At 38.6% G+C, this 19,497-nt stretch overlaps 1 protein-coding gene across 1 annotated transcript in view; it reads left to right on the plus strand.

Moving 5' to 3' along the window:
* The window catches only part of LOC107721154 (TBC1 domain family member 22A-like), a 158,941-nt gene that overhangs the window by 68,478 nt on the left and 70,966 nt on the right, over positions 1-19,497 (plus strand). The window contains exon 7 of the mRNA XM_016529025.1: positions 17,481-17,556. Within this exon, the coding sequence (XP_016384511.1) occupies positions 17,481-17,556 (76 nt within the window). The remainder of the gene's footprint in view (positions 1-17,480; positions 17,557-19,497) is intronic.

Here is a 19,497-nt window from a genome sequence, read left to right on the forward strand (position 1 = left end):
TATTTTTCTCGTGGCCACGAGTTTAATGCGTAAACAAACTTGCGTGACCATAGCAACCCGGGATTATCAAAAATAGATAAAACATTTTTATTAACATTAAACAATTAATTTAATAGGCTATTTGTATATTATTATTGTTATTATTACATGAACTTATTAGGGCTATATTTTTATATTTATTGTTATATATGCTTATTTCCCCTTTCAATTTGTGTATCGCTTTACCTAGTTAACGTTTTGTATAATTATGCTAGTATTTGCTAGCCTACCATATATTTTGTAAATAAACGCCTGACAATTATGCCAATAAAGTTTTGACTTTATGATTGTATTTATGCCGATGAGTGATGATAAATGAGCGTGTTGTGTTTTCATTTACAAATAAAACTACGTGAATGATTAATTCCTCAACGAAACACTATAGTATTTATAATTATGGTCTATTAATTAGCCGAAATAAAACGAAATGTATGTTCAATTTAAACTGCGTTCCAGCAAAAATTCCAGTCAGCATGATCAAAGCTTTATTGGCATGTCAAGCATTTACAGTAGGCTAATATTTACAAAAGTATTATAGAACGTTAAGTAAAGACATTGGAATAAAGGGAAAAAATGAAAATAAACAAATATAAAAATATAGCTAATAATAATAATAATAATCATATACAAATATTACGGGGAAAAGACGATCAGTTAATGGACTTGCAAGACTGTAGGATGGATAAAAATGTTTTCTTGTAGGCCTATTTTATATTATGCACTTTATGTAACATTTATTCATGATAAACTTAATTTGAATGCTGACAATCGCACGTAATACAGCCCGGTAGCCAAGGCCTATATGGTTAAAAACTAAGTGAACCGAACATGTCACCTTACGGGCACCGTACATATTTGTTATTTTTTAGATTGAGATTTTTCGGTAGTTCATTGATGCCACAAACTGCCAGATTTAAACCCGCTTTCGGCCACCACAAAGAGGTACTAATGTTTTTCTAACATGTAATGTACAAAAATGTTTGTTGTGTGTCACAAACACCCAATTGATCACGGAACAAACACAATAGAAATATTACAATTATTATAATATTATATTAAAGGGGTCATGACGTTTTTTTATTTTTTATTTTATTTATTTTATTATGTTCCCTGAGGTGTAATTATAATATAAAGTTTTTTTGGACGAAAAACATTCAAAATTGAGTGATTTATGACCTTTTCCTACCCTGTTTCTCATCCTCTGACTGAAACAGTCTGTTTTGGGGTGCTTTCCCTTTAAGAGGTCAGTGTAACCGCCCACTTTTATGATTGGCTAACATCATTGCCTATGCAGTACCGTTTTAAAAATAGTTTTTATATGAAATATGTTACTTACAGTCGTTGTTGAGTCCAGAACCGTTGGCACGGCCTGATCTTTGAGCAAAAGTATTTTGGCAAAGCTAGCATCATACTGTCATTTGTTCTCAAAACAGTCAACGGTGAAATGTACTGAACACACGCGTAAATTAGCAGTGACGTGACGTTCGCTAAAAATAAACTGAATCCATTTTTCTCTGACATCGGGATCCTTCGGCAGTGTATACAAACGTGTTGTTTTTCCACAGCCAGGAACGGCAGATCGTCTGGCATCGCAATCTTATTTTAAACAACTACTCATTCAGACCCACTCGCTGCACATCGATTGAACATCTGTGGGCGTGACAACGATGCGATGATGCAAAAATAGGCGTAGTTGTCTTGCTCTGGAGGCGGTCATATGCAAATGACTGCTCCCCCGTGACGTCACCTTGCACCTCGGATCCAAACAAGCCGTTTTCTGAGGGTTATTACTTTTTATTGATGATGAGGACATTTTAAGTTATGAAACTTACAGGATGTATTACGCATATAAAGACCTCTTCTGTGTCAAACGATCAAGGGTAATTTGGTTTCTCATGACATGGCCCCTTTAAATTAAATTATTACATTATTACATTTAGAACTATAATTATAGAAACAATAATAAGTATGTATTTAAAAAAAGTAGACTTCCATTGTAAGTGCATAAACATGTTTGGGTTTTTCAAACACATTTAGGCGGGGAATATTTAATTTCATTTAAACTTACATTGAACTCGTATCATTCTTTAAAAAAAATAAAGAGTCATAAACAGGATATGAAAAACAATGCTCGTTTGTTCAACAGAAAGTACCAGAGATCATATTCAAACGTACATTTAAGTCAAAAAGAGGATAGTGTGCATATTTGGGAGCAGTGTTGGGGGTAACGCATTGCAAGTCACGCGAGTTACGTAATCAGATTACTTTTTTCAAGTAACTAGTAAAGTAAAGTATTGAACCTTCTCCTGCATTCTACTGTACAGACGTGAATTTACTTTTCCTTCAGCTTGAGGTTTATTCATTACACTTTTTGGTGTGAAAGGGCTTTTACATTTGCTATAAATAGAACTTCTTATATTAATAACAATCAAGCCCTGCTCATATTTAAAAAGTAGCGCGAAAGTAACGCAAAAGTAATGTAACACATTACTTTCCATAAAAAGTAACTAAGTAACGTAATTAGTTACTTTTTTAGGGAGTAACGCAATATTGTAATGCATTACTTTTAAAAGTAACTTTCCCCAACACTGTTTGGGAGGAATTTTGTGATCATGCAGCTATGAGCCAGCGGTTGTCCTCCGCTGCAGTCTGTTCTCTTTAAAGTCAAACTAAATGCTTGCTTGAAGGGTTATGACTTATTAATAGGAAGACCTTAAGCCCCTGGAAAAATGACTGCGTTGTTTGTGCCTTGCTAGCTCAGCTGGTTGCTGTGTGTACATGTGTGGATCCATTAGGAGCAAATCCATCTGTATTCTCAGCCCTGAAGAGGGGAAATGAGAAATGGGTGTTAAAGCAGGCAGCTCACTGCAGAAGCCATTATCTGTGATGTCCAACCCTCAGGCCAGAACACCACAAAGCAGCTTCTGCCTCAGGAATGTGGGAGTTTGTCTCTATTCATCTCGTATTGCAAATCAACACGGTCATCCTGAAGGACCACTGCAGCCTGCATTTCTTCTCAAAACGATTCTCTCATCCAAAGCAAACCACAGCATTTATTGGCCTAACTTTATTAGCTTAAATTTGCAACCGTAATTAAAAAAATGTTTTCAAGCCTCACTAAACCACAAATCGTTTTTGATTTGAACCAGGAACATTGCTTCTTTATTATTGGTCAAAATATTATTGATATAGTATTTAGTGCAATCAGGTTTTGTTGTAAGTGTAATTGTTTTGAATGAGATTGTAATTGTGTAGTGATTTCAAAGGAATGCTAGAATCTGACTGGATTTGATGTATTCTAATCGAAACTATCAGTTGGAGGTGAGAATTACCAGTATTTCATTGTTTTTTTTTTTAATTGATTATTTATTTATTTATTTACTCATTTATTTTCATTAAACGTCTTTAAACACTATTTCTGTAAAATGGTTGGTTATGATAGTTATGTTCTAAAAATAATTGTTTTAGGCTTATTATTTGGGTTAACCTACGTTGTTCCTTTTCTGGGCGGAATTCACTGTTCTGACATAAAAGTAGGCCATTCACGTGATTTGTTTGTTTATTATAGGTAACTACAAATATATTATATAGTATATAGTATACTTAGCTTTTTGTTTTATACAGTAGTTTTATATGAATGTATGTCTGAAGAGAACGAACGGACTGTCTTCAGAAAAGTTTGGAAACACTTTATATATAATAGTTTTAATGCATTAATTTGTCATTGTAATGCACCTTATATTGCTTTGTATGCTCTCATGAATAAATGTAATCACGGTTATAATGCTTACCTTTTCATTGTTACATATTTAGAAAGTATAATGCATTAAAACAAACCTTCCAATATTCTATTGCATTTTAACTTTGGTTACAGTTATTTATGAAAAGATATAATGCATTACAACATAGTACATTGTAAATGCATTATACATAAAGACGTTTAGTAAAGTGTTACCAAAAGCTTCAGTGGCAGCTTCTCTCAACTCTGCATCTCTCGCAAAACCCCAGACCGTAATACTCTCCGTCTCCAAGTGTAGGAAATTAACGAGGACAGCTGATTTGTAAACACACACACTGAGCAGCAGCTAAAGGAGGAGACCTTTGGACTCCAGTCAGTCACGGTGTAGGGAAGGAGACGAAGCCTGTCGGAGATGAAGTAGATCTGAGACTTCCTGTCAGCAAGAACCTAATTTACTCGCTTCTCACAGTGTTTAGTGTGTTGTGTAGAGGTTAATAGTCGACACATGACCTTCTGACTGTGGAGCCTTGGGCGCAGTGATGTTTTGGAAACCATTTCGCCAATGAAATTTGAAAGATAAACCCACTTCTGGGAAACTTTTGGAACGAGAAGTTGTTACTTTTGAACTGCATTTATTTATTTGCTTGTTTGTTGGTTGTTGTTTTTTTTCTTTCATTTGTTTATCCATTTGTTTGTTCATTCCCAATAGTAAAATATTACTGAAATACTATAAAAACTGCTGCTTTTTAAAGTATTATGATTATGAATTTATGATGCCTTTTTTAGGGCTTTTGCAAATGTCATGGTTCACTTAAGCTAGTTAAAGCGCACGACGAAGAAGAATAGTTCAATCCACAGTCTTTAATAAATCCACAGGGAAACAACAGAGCAGAGCAAAAGCAAATCCACATAAACTAATAACCGGCCGAGGACTGAACAGAACAGGGAGAACTAATGAGAAGGTACAGATACAGGGAGATACAGATACTAAACGAGGGAACTAATGAGAAGATTAACGAACACAGGTGAACTGAATGAACTAATCAAAAGTAGAGACAGAAACTAGGTCAAACTCAAAATGGGCATGAAGACAAAAACTAAATGAAATCACAATAAATGAAGTCCATAACTGTGACGGCAAGATACAGTCCCCATTCATTTTGAAGCATGGACTAAACTAACTAGAAATGCATTTTTCTAATTATTTTGTCTTCCACGTAGGAAAGAAAATCATACATTTTTGGACACTGTACCAATGGTGGGAGTTTGGCGCTTTGCGTAACCAATGGCAAATGATGAGTGTTCAAGAAACCTGTTTGAAAGCAGTCATTATTTTTGTAGTTCTGTTAGGTGATGCTGGTGGTGCAGAAATTACACTTCAGCTTTTAAAGGCAGTGGATGACAGATGACAGCAGGGCTCAAGGGAAAACACTGGCAGAAAGGCAGCTGTTGTAAGATGCAGTGACCGCTCACTCATACACCCCTCATATACAGAAACTCAAATCTAAGATCAGCTTACTGTTACCAGATGCTGACTTGAACATAGCGGATCTCGTGCGGGTTGGCTGTGTTTCTGTGCTGACACATGCTGGCACAGCAGCCGTGCTTTGACACTGGAGGCCATATGACAGACTACAACTTGTTGGACAGATGGCTTGGTCTGGGTCCAGTGTTTGTGTGATTAAAGGCATAATTTATATACCATTTATACACACTAAAAAAAAAAGGTACAAAGCTGTTACTAGGGTGGTACCTTTGAAAAAAGGCATACCATTATTTACCCCTTAAGAGTGCATATTAGTCTGAATATTAGTGTGTGTATTAGTACATAAATGGTACATTTTAGTACTTTTTGAAAAGATATCTTCCCAGTGAGTGTATGTGACACAAAACTACCATTCCACATTTCAATATTTTTATTTGTAGATGCTAAACTGGTATTTATAAAGCAAGTGTATATTGCACTTTTAGCAGTACAGTATCATAATTTTACAGCATAATCTTTGGTCTTGTTTCTATGGCCAAATCACAGCCATGCTGATATTCAGAAAACAGCAAAATAGCGAGTGTGATACATTTTCAACATATACTGCCATTGAAAGCTTTGGGGTCAGAAAGTTTTCTATTTGAATATATTTTGAAATATACAGGTGCATCTCAATAAATTAGAATGTCGTGGAAAAGTTCATTTATTTCAGTAATTCAACTCAAATTGTGAAACTCGTGTATTAAATAAATTCAATGCACACAGACTGAAGTCTTTGGTTCTTTTAATTTACATGATCTTTCAGAAATATATATATATTTTTTAACTGTATACTGATTTGGTTCTCAATAAACCTTACTTATTGTTATTAAAGTGATTGTGTAGCTTAATATTTTTTGTGGAAACCATTTTTTTTTCTTCAGGATTCTTTGTTCAAAAGAACAGCATTTATTTGAAAAACCTGCTGTAACACAAATTATTCCTGCACATAATCTCTCAATCTGTCTCTCGCTAGGATTTTTGTGGAGCAAGCAGAGCAATTCAGAATATCAGCACTTTTTGCTGCTTGTCATTCAAGTCAACGGGCCAGAACTTAAAGTTCATTAGCCTACTGTTTTGTAGTATCTTGGCACATTGATATAGAATTAATATGAAGTGCAGTCACAGAGTGCGGCCTTTCATGGTTTATTGCTTTATTGCTTAATACACTATATGCCAAGCTCAAAGCAACTACTAATGTTGTTAACTTCAAATATATATATATATGTATATATATATATATATATATATATATATATATAACATAAAAATAAATAAATAAAAAGAAAGTCTGATTAGGTGACAGGAATTTATATATTTCTGGGAAAGCCCATTGCATGGAGATAAGCCAAATAAGAGGCATAAACCAGATAAGAGGTGACGGGGACCCACATAAAATGCTTGAGAGGGGCAGATAGGTGTGTTTATATCTACAGGCTTGAGAGTGTGATAGAAGCGTGATAGAAGCAGATTATTGAGCTCATGCATACAGCTCTGCTGTGATCTGTTTCACAGTTGGTGCTGCCGGTGCCTCGCTCGTCTTCGGCCTTCTTTTTTTTCTCTGATCAGTGCTTCTCTTTACTTGGCTTCGTGAACCACACTGTTCGTCCACCTATCTTTAAACCCAAGGGCTTCCAGCTGTTTGTTTGTTTTTTACACATATAAAAAAGCATGCTCACCAGACTAAAATTTAAGATCAAAACTGCCTCATATCAGCCATCTTGTTAAGCCCAGGTGTTTTTTCTTTTTGCTCTTGAATACTTTTATCTCACATGCTGACTTGGAGAACTACAGAAATAGTTTTAATTGTAAAACTACAAAAAGTGTTGCATGTACATCAGTTGATGTGGCCTAGTGGTTAAATATATAGAATATCAACCAATTGTAGTTCTAATCCCAATTCAGACGTGTAAGCAAAGTGGTTGCCATTGTGTACTTGAAGCACTACATGTTGATCCTAACCCCATTTTAAGGCATGAAAATGACCTGTTTAAACTAAAATCTTTATTATAATAGTAGTCTTGTTGAAAATTATTGGACGTAGTCTCTCAAAGGACAATTGAAATATACTCGCGTATACTAAGCACCTTTTCACTCTGTTGTCTTATGCGTGATATGCTGCAAACTGCTCCATTGATGATTCTTTGTCTCCACCCTGCAAACATTTCACACGTTTGCCCCGTGTGAGCCTCAAGCATCTGCCACTAATCTCTTGCTGAATGTCCTTCTGTAAAAATACTTTGTTTGAGCTTATGTGCATTCTCTTTCCCAAATTATTCATAAAATATAATCACATTTGAAAACAGGTGAATATAAGGGCTATAAACAATGTTAGCGCATATATTTCTCAATACGGACCTTTACACATTGCATAATCACCATGATGTACTGAATACTTGATATTACACATTCAACAGAGCTTTTATTTTGCATGATTGGTTTGTTGTTCTGATACAAACACATATTTTACTATCACCAGAACATTTCTGTAATAAATCAATGATCCTCATTTTCTGATCAATATCAAACATGTTATACATATGTGATGTTATATAGTTTATAAATGTTACTATTTTTGAAATCACAATACTTTGTAAATAAATATACTGTGCACATGACATTGTAAATAGTGTGCCTCTTGAGATTGTCTTTTGACTTATTTAAAACTGTAACATTCACTTTAATATATATATATATAGTTTACTGGGGAGAAGTTAAACAAGTGAGTAACACTTTACTTGAAGGGGGTGTGCATAAGACTGACATGGCACCTTCATAATCATGACAGGACACATGTCATGAATATGAAGGAGGTTTTATGCATGTTTATGACAACTGTCATTAAGTGTCATTCGCTCAGTTATGTCATTTTTTATGCAAATATGACATTATTTGACCTAACCCTAACCTAACCCTACCCCTACCCTTACCCCTAACCATAGCCCATAACAAAGACATCTCAAACAATGTCATATTTGCATTAAAAATTACATAACTGAGCGAATGACACTTAATGACAGTTGTCATAAACATGCATAAAAAACCTTCATATTCATGACGTGTCATGTCATGATTATGTAGGTGTCATGTCATGATTATGAAGGTGTCATGTCAGTCTTATGCACACCCCTTCAAGTAAAGTGTAACCAACAAGTGCAGTAGTCCGTAAATTGCCCCACTCAGTAAGGTTAATACACCACTATTAGACCCCCTACTGGTTCGTCTGTCATCGGTGGGATATGAGGGGGTTTAGGGGTTGTGAGCCAGAGGACTGCAAACTAATTAAGGTTGTAGAAAAGTGGAGCCCCTTTAAAATTGTATATAAACCATTAGGGGGAACACGATCTCCCGGGGATCTGCCGCGCAATTAGAACCAAGGTCAGAGGAACAGCGGAGGGGGAATGGGGCGTGCTCAGAACTGCTGCTGTGGACAGAAAGTGGCATTTACACTGGGGCAAATGCTTTCTTTTATTAATTTCCTAAATAAATAGGTGCCTCATGAGACCCTTTGTCAGTATAATGCACCTTCAGTGATATTAATGAACCTCTTGCTTATTTAGCCTATTTTTCCCCTCTCAGGCTTTCCCCTTTTTCTCTCCCTCCTCTTTTTTTCTCTCTGTATGCCAACTTAAAAGAAAACAAAATTGAACCATTTGCGACCATTTTGCACCTTGCGGCTCTTGGGGGTTGGTGTCAAATGCAGAAATGGAACTTGTGAAATTGGTTAAAGACGGGAGAAAGAGACTTGTTAATCATTCATTTACTAAAGATATGCAAATGTTGTTGTATTGTGTCCCAGTTTCCATTAGGAACCCCCCCCCGTAGGTAATCTATCCATTTTATTATCTCTCTCATCTGTTATTTCCCCCACCCTGGAACGTGCTTAATCAGCCAGGACAAATTAATTGCCAGCAGAGCTTACGGTTTTCTGATAATCCGATAAATATCTGCATGCAATGCCTAGCACACACTAAAGCAAATGGGGCCTGAGGCCTTAACAATTTGATTTGGCCAATTGGTCCCCTGCTTTGTCAGAACAGTTTATTGACTGGAAGTGCGAAGCTGCAGATTGCATCGACACATGCTCAGACAGTTGCCTGCCAGCCTATTCTTCCATCTCTTACACAGTTAGCATTGATTAATGCTTGATCTTTGACGCTTATGCCAAGTCAAGTTTCAGCCTTCAATGCATGATCTTTGAAGTGTCTACGCTGGATGTCAGAGCTCTTGCCAGAAATGCCTCCTGTGGTTTTTGGTGAATTGTGCGGCAGACCCTAGGGGTTGTCAGAGAATACAGAATGAAGTGGTCCTCTTTCATCCTTATCAGTGGGCACCTCTCAGTGCAAAGGGTTTGAGATGTCCTTCACTCTTGCATGCTGAGACCAGCAATGCTTTAATATAGCAGCCAGACAACTACCAATACCGTCTCAGCTGCGCTCTTGAGACACTCAGACTTGTCACCTCAATCTGTTTTTGGTTTTTTTCTCTCTCTCTCTCTGCGAAGAACACAGTACTGGACCAGCGTGTAATTTTACTCGTTTCCCCCTGGGCCGACACGGCCCTGTGCACAGTCAGGCTATTTTCTGAACTGTTGTTTAAGCAAGTGGGGGCTATTGTCTCGTATTTTGGTTCAGCACATGAGGGATAATGTGACTCAGAGCAGATACGGTCACTGCGTGCAAGAGAAGCGCTGTTTTATTCCGTGTGTATCATTGTTGTATTAGGGCTACAGCAGTTATCCTCCTGCCCCCCTGCCAATTATATTCAATCAGCCACTCTTGAGGACGTGGCAGCAGGAAAAGCTTGAGTTTTCTGCTTGGCTGCTGCTCTCTTCTGTCCCTCTTTTACTGACAGCCGTATGCCTCAGTTGCAGCTCACTGAGCCCCTCAGTCAGATATCTGATAGTGCAGCCTGTCGCTCATATTCTTCCTGCCACATAACCTCCCCAATTAACTCTTCTCTAAGCATACATATGTGAAAGTACTAAACTCATTAACCAAATCTTTAAAAGGCAAATCCATCAGCCCCTGGCCACAGTAACAGGAGTATGATGCACATTGTCTCCAATGTATTTTCTTGTCTATCAAGATAATGTAAAGGCTATGCCATGGAATGAATTGAAGGGAGACAACAGATGTTAAGCAACCAAACATGATAATTCTGTCAATCATTTACCAATCATCCCATCTGCAAACGCACTTAAATCTTATCTGCATTCCTTTTCAGCATAAGAAAGTGCCTTGGTGCACTGCACCAGACATCATTAATGCCAAAAATTACATTGCTTTTCGAGTCTCATAACTGAAAATGTCTTGTACAAATTCAAATGTGTTTAATGGAGAATGTGAGTTTTAGAGTAATTGTATGTCTTCAGAATATTTTGAATGTAGCACATGGGACACAGTCTACTTTTATGGTGTCGTTTTTATCCATTTTAGAGTGACTGTTGTGGTGAATAGTCTTCCGCTGTGACTGACAAAGAAAAAGACTGGTGGATTTCAAAGAGTGAACTAGGGAAGCAGTTGAATGCAGACATTGAAAGGTTCAGAAGATAAGCTCATGTTCCTGGATGTTCGTACTCTGCATTGGTGGGTTATTTCTGATCCAGCTTCGCCTGGAAGAGCACAAGTGATTGAGAGAGGAAAAGAGGGCTTCTTAGACTAATGGAAAGGCATCAGCAGCCAAATAGAGAGTCTAAAAGCCCTCTCCTCTCCATGAATATCACAAAGCTGAGCTCATATTATGTGCAATGTTTATCATGGGTCGTCATCACAGCTCCAGATCCTTTCAGCAGGCTTGTTGTTTGCATCAAGCGGATCTTTCCGCAAGTTCTTATCAAAGGGCTGGCCTTCATCTATTCATAGTACAGTTGTTATCTCAATTATTTACAAAAAAGTCACCACCTTCTTCTGTTGATACCTTTTTGTTCAATCTTTTTCACTCAGCGGAGAAATCAGTCCCTTTGTAGGTAGTTTCAAAGGGAGATTAGTAATCTACTGAAGGTGAGTGATTGACATTTTGAAAAGAATAACATCATCCAAAAAAAAGCTTCAGCTGGGAAGCTCCAGTCGCTTTACCAAATCAAACATGGATTAAGCAAAAAAGGATGCCACAAAGCTTCAACTTGTTCCCCAGCCAAAGCTTTAAACAAATCCCTGGAAAAGAGGATGCTTTCTAAAGAGCATCGAGCGGGAAATTTAGCACCTGCTTATCATCAGACCTCTTCCTGTCATAGCATGTTATAGAGGTACAAGTCAAACTCTTCCTATTTCTCCTTTTCAAGATTATTGAATCTTCCCAGTTCGGTTCAGAGCTAGTTAATTGTATTGCTGTGGATACCGGATTGTTTACAGCTCCCAGGGTCCAGTGTGTAAGAGCACCTGCACTTCATTAAAGCACGGGTGCTTTAATAATGCAGATGTAATTACGGAGGTCTCTGGGCAGGCTTAATGCATGCTTAATACTGACCCACTCTTCCTGCCTCAGAGGTAATTGCATTGCATCCATTTGTCGCCAGAACATGACGTACAAGGAGCGAGAGAAAGAGGCATTTAACTTGTTTAGCTCTTGCTATCCAATGGATTTCTTATCAGAAGTCGTCTCCAGGGCAATCTCACAGAGTTAAAGCAATGAAGAAACAACAGAATTAAACTGGGGCTCTCTTTACGCCCTACATCCAATTGGAGTGTTGTTGGAGTCAGTTTTGCTTGTTAGTATACACTAGGAAGGAGCCATATCCAAGAGTGTTGTTACTGGGCTTCTTTTTCTGCAGGGGAGTTCTGCAAACACCAACATTTAATTACCAGTACCACTCCTCATGTATATAAAGGCCTGGGCATTATTCACTTTCTGCGTTCCGTTCCGTCCGCACAGCTTTCAAAGTATACTCAACCACGGATGAGCGTGGATGGACGAGCTTCACACATGCGCAGTACCACCTACTTGATTCGTTCTGTCTCAACCGTGCGGTCACAAAAATTGGGCTGCACGCAGACATTGTGCAGACACTTCTGATGATGAAAATTTCATCACTAGGACAGTGCGCGGACCATCGCAGAACGCGGGCGGCTGAAGTATACTTTAGGTTTTAAACATCAAACATGGAATTAGGGAAACCATGAAGTCCTCATCTTCCACAAGGAAAACCTTAAAAGTCTAGTGAATCATCATGAAACTTATGAAAATACAATGTTCGGTCGAGCTACAGGACCTGTCCTTTAGTGACGTGATGTGGTGTGATGCTTCCTGTCCAGTGTGCAACTTTGCTTTGGATGATGAACAGATCAAAATGTAAGTTATTCTTCATTGGTAATTTTCCATTTTGCTTGCTGAACCTTCCAGAGAAATGTCTCTTGGACATGACATTGTCAACAGTTTATGTGCATTGTATAGTAGTAGAGAAACAAAATTAAACTGATAGTGCCGGGTCTGGCTCAGTATCCCAATGGAGTGTTGTTTCTGAGTCAGTTTTGACTGTTAGCATGCACTTAGCACTTGGTAGGTATGCAGGAGTTGGAGCCAAGTATTTGCCCACGAGATGCCCTTGTAATGTTCTCAGATCTGACCTGATTGTGACTGCATCTCGAATCGGGACTCTCACCCCTTTCCCCACAGCACGGCCACTTTGCCCTAACTCTCAGGGACTCCTGCAGAGATAGATTAGCCCGGCTAGAGCGTTAATGTTCTCTGAGCCACAAGCATCCTCCAGGGTCAGTGCTCCAGCTGAAGATTAGGTGTAGACCTGTGAAAGTAGGCCAAGCATGGACTCGGCTACCGACACCCCATCTGTTTCAGTGCCGCCTCATTGTGCTGCCCTTTTAAAGTCCTGTTTCGAGGTCACGGCGAAGAGGAGGCGGCTGGTTTTAATGGTCGGGATCCAGCTATTCATGTATTCATCTAAGGCACCTCTGGAGTGCCGAGGCTGCACATCTGAGCCTGAAGGACAGCTGGAATTGTTTATCGGTTAATGACTTCTCTCCCCTCGCGGGTGTTTGCCGCCTCAGCTGCTCCCCGGCTACATTAAAGCATCCTGGCTCTCTGAAGTCTCATCAAAGATGGACCCATAGACCTACTTACATAGTGCAGAATGTCTGTCTGTCCACCTTTGCAAGTTGAAGACTGATTACAAAGATACATCTCTTTGTTCAGTCCAGGGTATTTGCACTTGTTGGGGTTGCCAAGGCACAGAGGACCATGATATTTGGCAAGCAATTAGGTGATTGTACAAAGTGTATAATTAAGTCTCCTGCCATCATTACCTCTTGACAAATTTCAGATCCCTCAAAGAGCCACTTAGTGGTTGATCCAGTGAAAATTGATTGGAATAAAAAGCCATTGAGATCATACTGATATCAGTGCAATGTGATGCAAAAGAAAAGGCTAGCTAGCCATTTGAATGTAGTCCCTATACAATTACGGATATCTTTTGTCACTAAATGTACTTAAGCTTCAAGAGTTCGTATGAAGGTGTCCCCATTAAGCATGGTATAACTCAGACTGCTTGATAAGGTGTCACCATTATTGTCACTCACACTGTCATCTCTCCATTTGTCCAATGAAGTTATCCATTTTCATGGTCATTATGACAGTAATTCTGATGTCAAACGACATCTGAAAATTAGGAGCAGCTTCTGTCTAGCCATGCATTCCAGTAAATGAGTATATAAGAGAGTAAAACTTCAGACAGTGAAGGTTGAAAGCAAAAGTGCAAGACTATCCTAAAACTTGCTGTGTTTTTTGTTAATTTTTTTTGCTACGGTTTGTCCTACACACATTTATATGACCTTCCAAGTTACGAACTTGCTCTTTCATATGCTGCATCTTCTCCTCACAATGTTTGGTTTAGGGAGGTGTTTTCACAGCAGATATCTTTGGACATATTTATGGCTGAATGTCCCTCTTCCGTGCAATGCATACATGCAGACTCCATCTGCTGTTTTCTTTGTATTGCATACCTTCTTCACATCAGCAGTTTTATGGCTGTGAATGATGGGTCTTTAGCTTCTTTTGATTATATCCATGCCTGACAATCTCAGCATAGCAAACCACCCAATTTATCATCCCTAACCCACTGCTTGTTTTACGCTGGCTCTCGACAGCTGAACTTGTGCTCTGTTTCTATGGGCAGTATAGCTAGGCTAAGTTTCCTCCAGCGGGAGCACAGAGGGAATCCCACTGAGGCTTGGGGAGTGATGGAGGTGGGTGGGTGTCTCTTAAGTAGCTGTCTGGTCAAGAATGGTCTTTTAATGTAGGCTGAAATGAATGTGGTAATTAAGCTGCACTGTGGGCCACAGGACCTTGATGAATATTATCACTTAATTATAAGATCACTATTCCCAGCACGCATTTGAGCTCTGCTAGCACACAATTTCTTTCCCAGTGAGGATGGGCGGTGGTGCATGTTTTTTTGCATACATATGCATGTGTATGGGGTGTGTTCAATGTGTGTGCTAGTTCCAAGAAATTGTCTAACCATTACTTTTACCAACTAATTGTTGCAATAGAAATAACAACTTTACACCAAAGAACTGTAGCCCATTAGACAAAAATAACTTTGCAGTAACAATGGTATAACTTTTGAATTCATATGTAACCTTTTTAAAACAATGAGTAAAACTGCTGCAGTATGAAGATTTATAAAGACTAACTGTCATACATATCTAATAATTATTACTCATTATTGGTTTTCACCAGTTATTTTACATGATTCTATGCCGATTTTATTGGAGTTTATGGCAATGTTACTCATTACACATTTATGAGATTGGTGTAAACTTAAATACCATTGTCATAGTATTGCACTTGTAACAAGTATCATTGTAAACTTAAACTCATAATAACATTATCATAAACAACTCCTAATAAGTAACAGTGTTTTAAACTCGCAACCAATAACAATGGAATGAAGTAAAACCAAAACATGTAAAGCAAGTGTTGTCACAAAGCAGACTCAGATTTAAAGGTGATCTATTATGCAACAATCTCTTTTATAAGGAGTTTGAACACAGTTGTGTGACTGCAGTGTGTGAAAACAACCAGCCTATAATGGTAAAACTCCACCCACTAATGTTTTTATAATCCCAATAAATCATAAACAGTCTCTCCAAATGAGCGGTTCCAGATTTCTCCCTACGTCATCGTAGGGAAAATGTCCCGCCCATTTGTGACGCTCTCTGCCCTATTAGCATAGACACAGCCCTGAGTGAGAAGCAGCAGTCCGCCATTACTGTTTTCTTGCTGTAGTTGCTGGAGATACAATGTCAGCGCCAAAGAGGCATTACAAGTGTCGTGTCACTCATGTGTTGGGATGCATCAACGAACATAGGAGTCTCCATAGAATCCCTCCATCTGAGCCGCTGAGGACACAGTGGTTAAATTTCATTTTCGAAGGAAATGTCCCAGGAAAAAAAACGGAAAAGTCCTACATGTTTGTGCTAATCATTTTACACCTGACTGCGTGCTAACAGAATGATCATAAATAGGAGTGTGGTAGTTAAAATAATCACAAGTGGGACTTGGGCTACGTCCACACGAAGCCAGAGCTTTCCATATCCGATCTTTTTTTTTCTCCTCGTCTCAAATATCTGCGTCCACACGTAACCACGAAATCGACACAAAACGCTGTAGTATACATGCCAGACCAGCATGTGGCGCTCACTCATGTGTTGGGATGCATCAACGAACATAGGAGTCTCCATAGAATCCCTCCATCTGAGCCGCTGAGGACACAGTGGTTAAATTTCATTTTCGAAGGAAATGTCCCAGGAAAAAAAACGGAAAAGTCCTACATGTTTGTGCTAATCATTTTACACCTGACTGCGTGCTAACAGAATGATCATAAATAGGAGTGTGGTAGTTAAAATAATCACAAGTGGGACTTGGGCTACGTCCACACGAAGCCAGAGCTTTCCATATCCGATCTTTTTTTTTCTCCTCGTCTCAAATATCTGCGTCCACACGTAACCACGAAATCGACACAAAACGCTGTAGTATACATGCCAGACCAGCATGTGGCGCTGTAATTCTGCCACAGAGATACACTAAAACGTTCTCCTCGTCTCAAATATCTGCGTCCACACACACGTAACCAATCGACACAAAACGCTGTAGTATACATGCCAGACCAGCATGTGGCGCTGTAATTCTGCCACAGAGATACACTAAAACGGAGAAGAAGGACTTGGACTACGCGCATAAACCTTGCACGTGGTATACAAACGAACATGGAACAATACATTTATTAATCTGTTAATGTTCGTTAATAAAAAAGACAATCGTTCATTGTTTGTTCATGTTTTTGTTGCTGTTACGTGTTGTAGCAGTGTCTGACTTGGGGCGAGATGTGGGCTGATGACGTCATCGTTTCAGAAAATATACGGATTCGCTGTCCACATGAAAACGCAAGGGTAGCGTTTTCAGATTTATCCACTCTGGGACCCGGTTTCAAAAAATATCGGTTTCACTCTCCCAAAACGCTGGATCTGTCTGGACGAAACGCCTATATGATACATAATTTATGCGTATACAGCTAAACACGTCCCCGTGTGGGGCCTTAAAGTTAGTAAAGTTAGGCACCATGAGACCAGCTATGTCATTATTTTTATTGTGCCGTGCTCCCCGTCTGTGTAATTCATAAATGCGCATTTATTATGCATATTACAATCAGATGACTGACCTTTGAACAGAGTATTTTTTCTGTAAAGATAACAGGCTTGTACTAATATTGGGATGTTTATTTGCAAAGGCCAGCAGTGGTATGCCGGAGCGTGAGATCTTGAAGCTCCGCCCTCTTCTGAAAAGGCAGAAGGGAGCACCAGCTCATTTGCATTTAAAGGGACAAACACAAAAGCGGCGCGTTTTGGCTCATACCCTAAAAGTGGCAATTTCAACAAGCTATAAATATTACCTGTGGGGTATTTTGAGCTAAAACTTCACATACACACTCTGGGGTCATCAGAGACTTATTTTATATTTTGTAAAAAGAGGCATAATAGGTCCCCTTTAAAGGCATTTAGGAATAATTAATTAATAAATGTATTTATTTTTTCATTTATTTTTTTTTTTTTTTCATTTTTTCCCCACAATTTATATTTAGCAAATTTGTGTTTATGTCGTGTATTTCATTGGGCAAATATGTGTACAGTTTTAAGTTTCTCATCTCTCTCTCTTTCCCTCAAGGACAACTACACCTTTGCCCAGCCTGGGATCCAGAGGAAAGTGAAGGCACTGGAGGAGCTGGTCAGCCGGATTGATGGTGCGTACCCTTGGTGAAGCACACCCTACTTAGATCTGCACTCTCCTTTTTTCTGCCTGTGTCCTCTCTCTCTTTCTCTTTATCTCTCTCTGTCTCTGACTAACCCATACCCCCCAGCCCCCTTCAGCTCCAGTGTCAGCCCCAATCAGTGCACCAGTGCTTTGGCCTTTAGTGGTGAGCGCTCGCTGCTCTGGCCAGGAAAGCAAAAGGCACTGGAGCATAAGCCTCTCTCATTACTTTCTATTAGGTGACCGTAATCAGTATTCAATGCCCATTTCTCTGAGACAGGAAGCCCTCTCCCTCCTCCCGCATGAGGCCTCTATCTCCTCAGCCTGCATTAGACCCAATGATTGCTTTAATTTCTGAGAGAAAGACTGCAGTCAGAGCGTATTGTTGATGTTTTTTGCCCCACTCACTTTGTGTCTAGGTGGGGAATAGAGAGAGACTGTGTGTGTTTCATTCTCATCAGTTTTTACGCTATATATAGAGCTGTTTGATCTTTCCTCCACTTCTGTTTTGATTGCTTGCTCGATTCTATACATTTGTTCCAGCAAAAGCTTTTTTGTCTCTTCCAGTTTGATTATTCAGCTATATACGAGACCTGTCAGAGGAAAATAAGGTTGAAAAGTGGCTGATCACAACATAATTTCTGCTTTTCCACTAAATAAATTCCTCTATTTTCTAAGCACGAAGACAGCTACCTTTAGGCTGATGTGCTTTACCCACATCTGTCTCCACAGACAAAAAACAAGGTGTACCGACCTGAAACCCGCTAAAACTAGATGTTCCTCTAGTTTGCATCAGTCTAGTGCTTTTGAATCGAGTAGTGTGATGTATTTCACAGAGACAAGCACGTTAACATTGGTTTAATGAGCCTGGTGAGTGAGCATTATCAGTGGAAGTCTTTATACTCAGGCTTGTTCTTGAGTAACCTTCACATTGTCAGGCTCCAGAGCTTTTCGCCTGTCACATTTATTGTGTTTAGCCACTCTTGATTACAGATAATGTCTTCTATTAGACATTCAAATGGGGTTTGGAAGTGGTTTGCAAAGAAACCAATGAAAGGGAACAATTGATATTTGAGATTCATGCATACGACACTTGCCTTTTTTTTTATTCTTCACCAGTTTTCAGCTAAACAATAACTTATGCTTTGTGAGTAATTATGAAGGATACAGTTAGTGATCATGTTGGATATGTGTGTACTGTAACTGTTTCTTGCTCGGTAGTTGCTATTTTAATGTTATTATTGGAGTCATGGCCTACCATTTAGCAAATATTCTCCAGTTATATAATACCACACATCTTAATAATATGTTCAGAAATTTGCTAAAATCATTAAATGAACAGTGTTATTTTACATTATGTACCCAGAATTATGAAATTTATCATTGTGATTCTTCAATTTCTAAAATACCTGCCCTAATGGTTGTGTAAAAAATAAATTGGCTTGTTGTTTTATTGGTTGGTCACATGGTTATCCGTCCAGAATAAGTAAAAGTGTGCAATAAATTGTATGAGGTATTCACAAATGTATTGATTGTAAGGACTTTCACACCATGTCCTAACAAAATGCAATGCAATAAGATTTCAACGACAAGCAATTTGACAAACAATTTGACTATGGTGTGACATAGCTATTAGGGATGTGCGCGACGACTAATTTGACTGTCGTTTAAACTAAAGTTTTGTATCCGACTAGTCTAAATGCAAGAAACCCCCAAAAGATGATAAGAAAAAAAAAACTCTGTGCGTGTAGCATAGGCCTATATAATAGCCTATATTTGAAATACTTAATCTATGAATCACACTGTCAAATCCCTCAATGAATTCCGCTTGCCGCACACTTGCCTCGCGTTATCATCATTTCATTTTAGGCGGTCGTTAAAAAGAAAAAAAAAAAAAGAGAATACAACTAAACGTCGGCCAAAGAATAGCTTA

Source organism: Sinocyclocheilus rhinocerous, unplaced genomic scaffold (assembly GCF_001515625.1).
Source record: "Sinocyclocheilus rhinocerous isolate Xijiao unplaced genomic scaffold, SAMN03320098_v1.1 scaffold1322, whole genome shotgun sequence".
NCBI lineage: Eukaryota > Metazoa > Chordata > Actinopteri > Cypriniformes > Cyprinidae > Sinocyclocheilus > Sinocyclocheilus rhinocerous.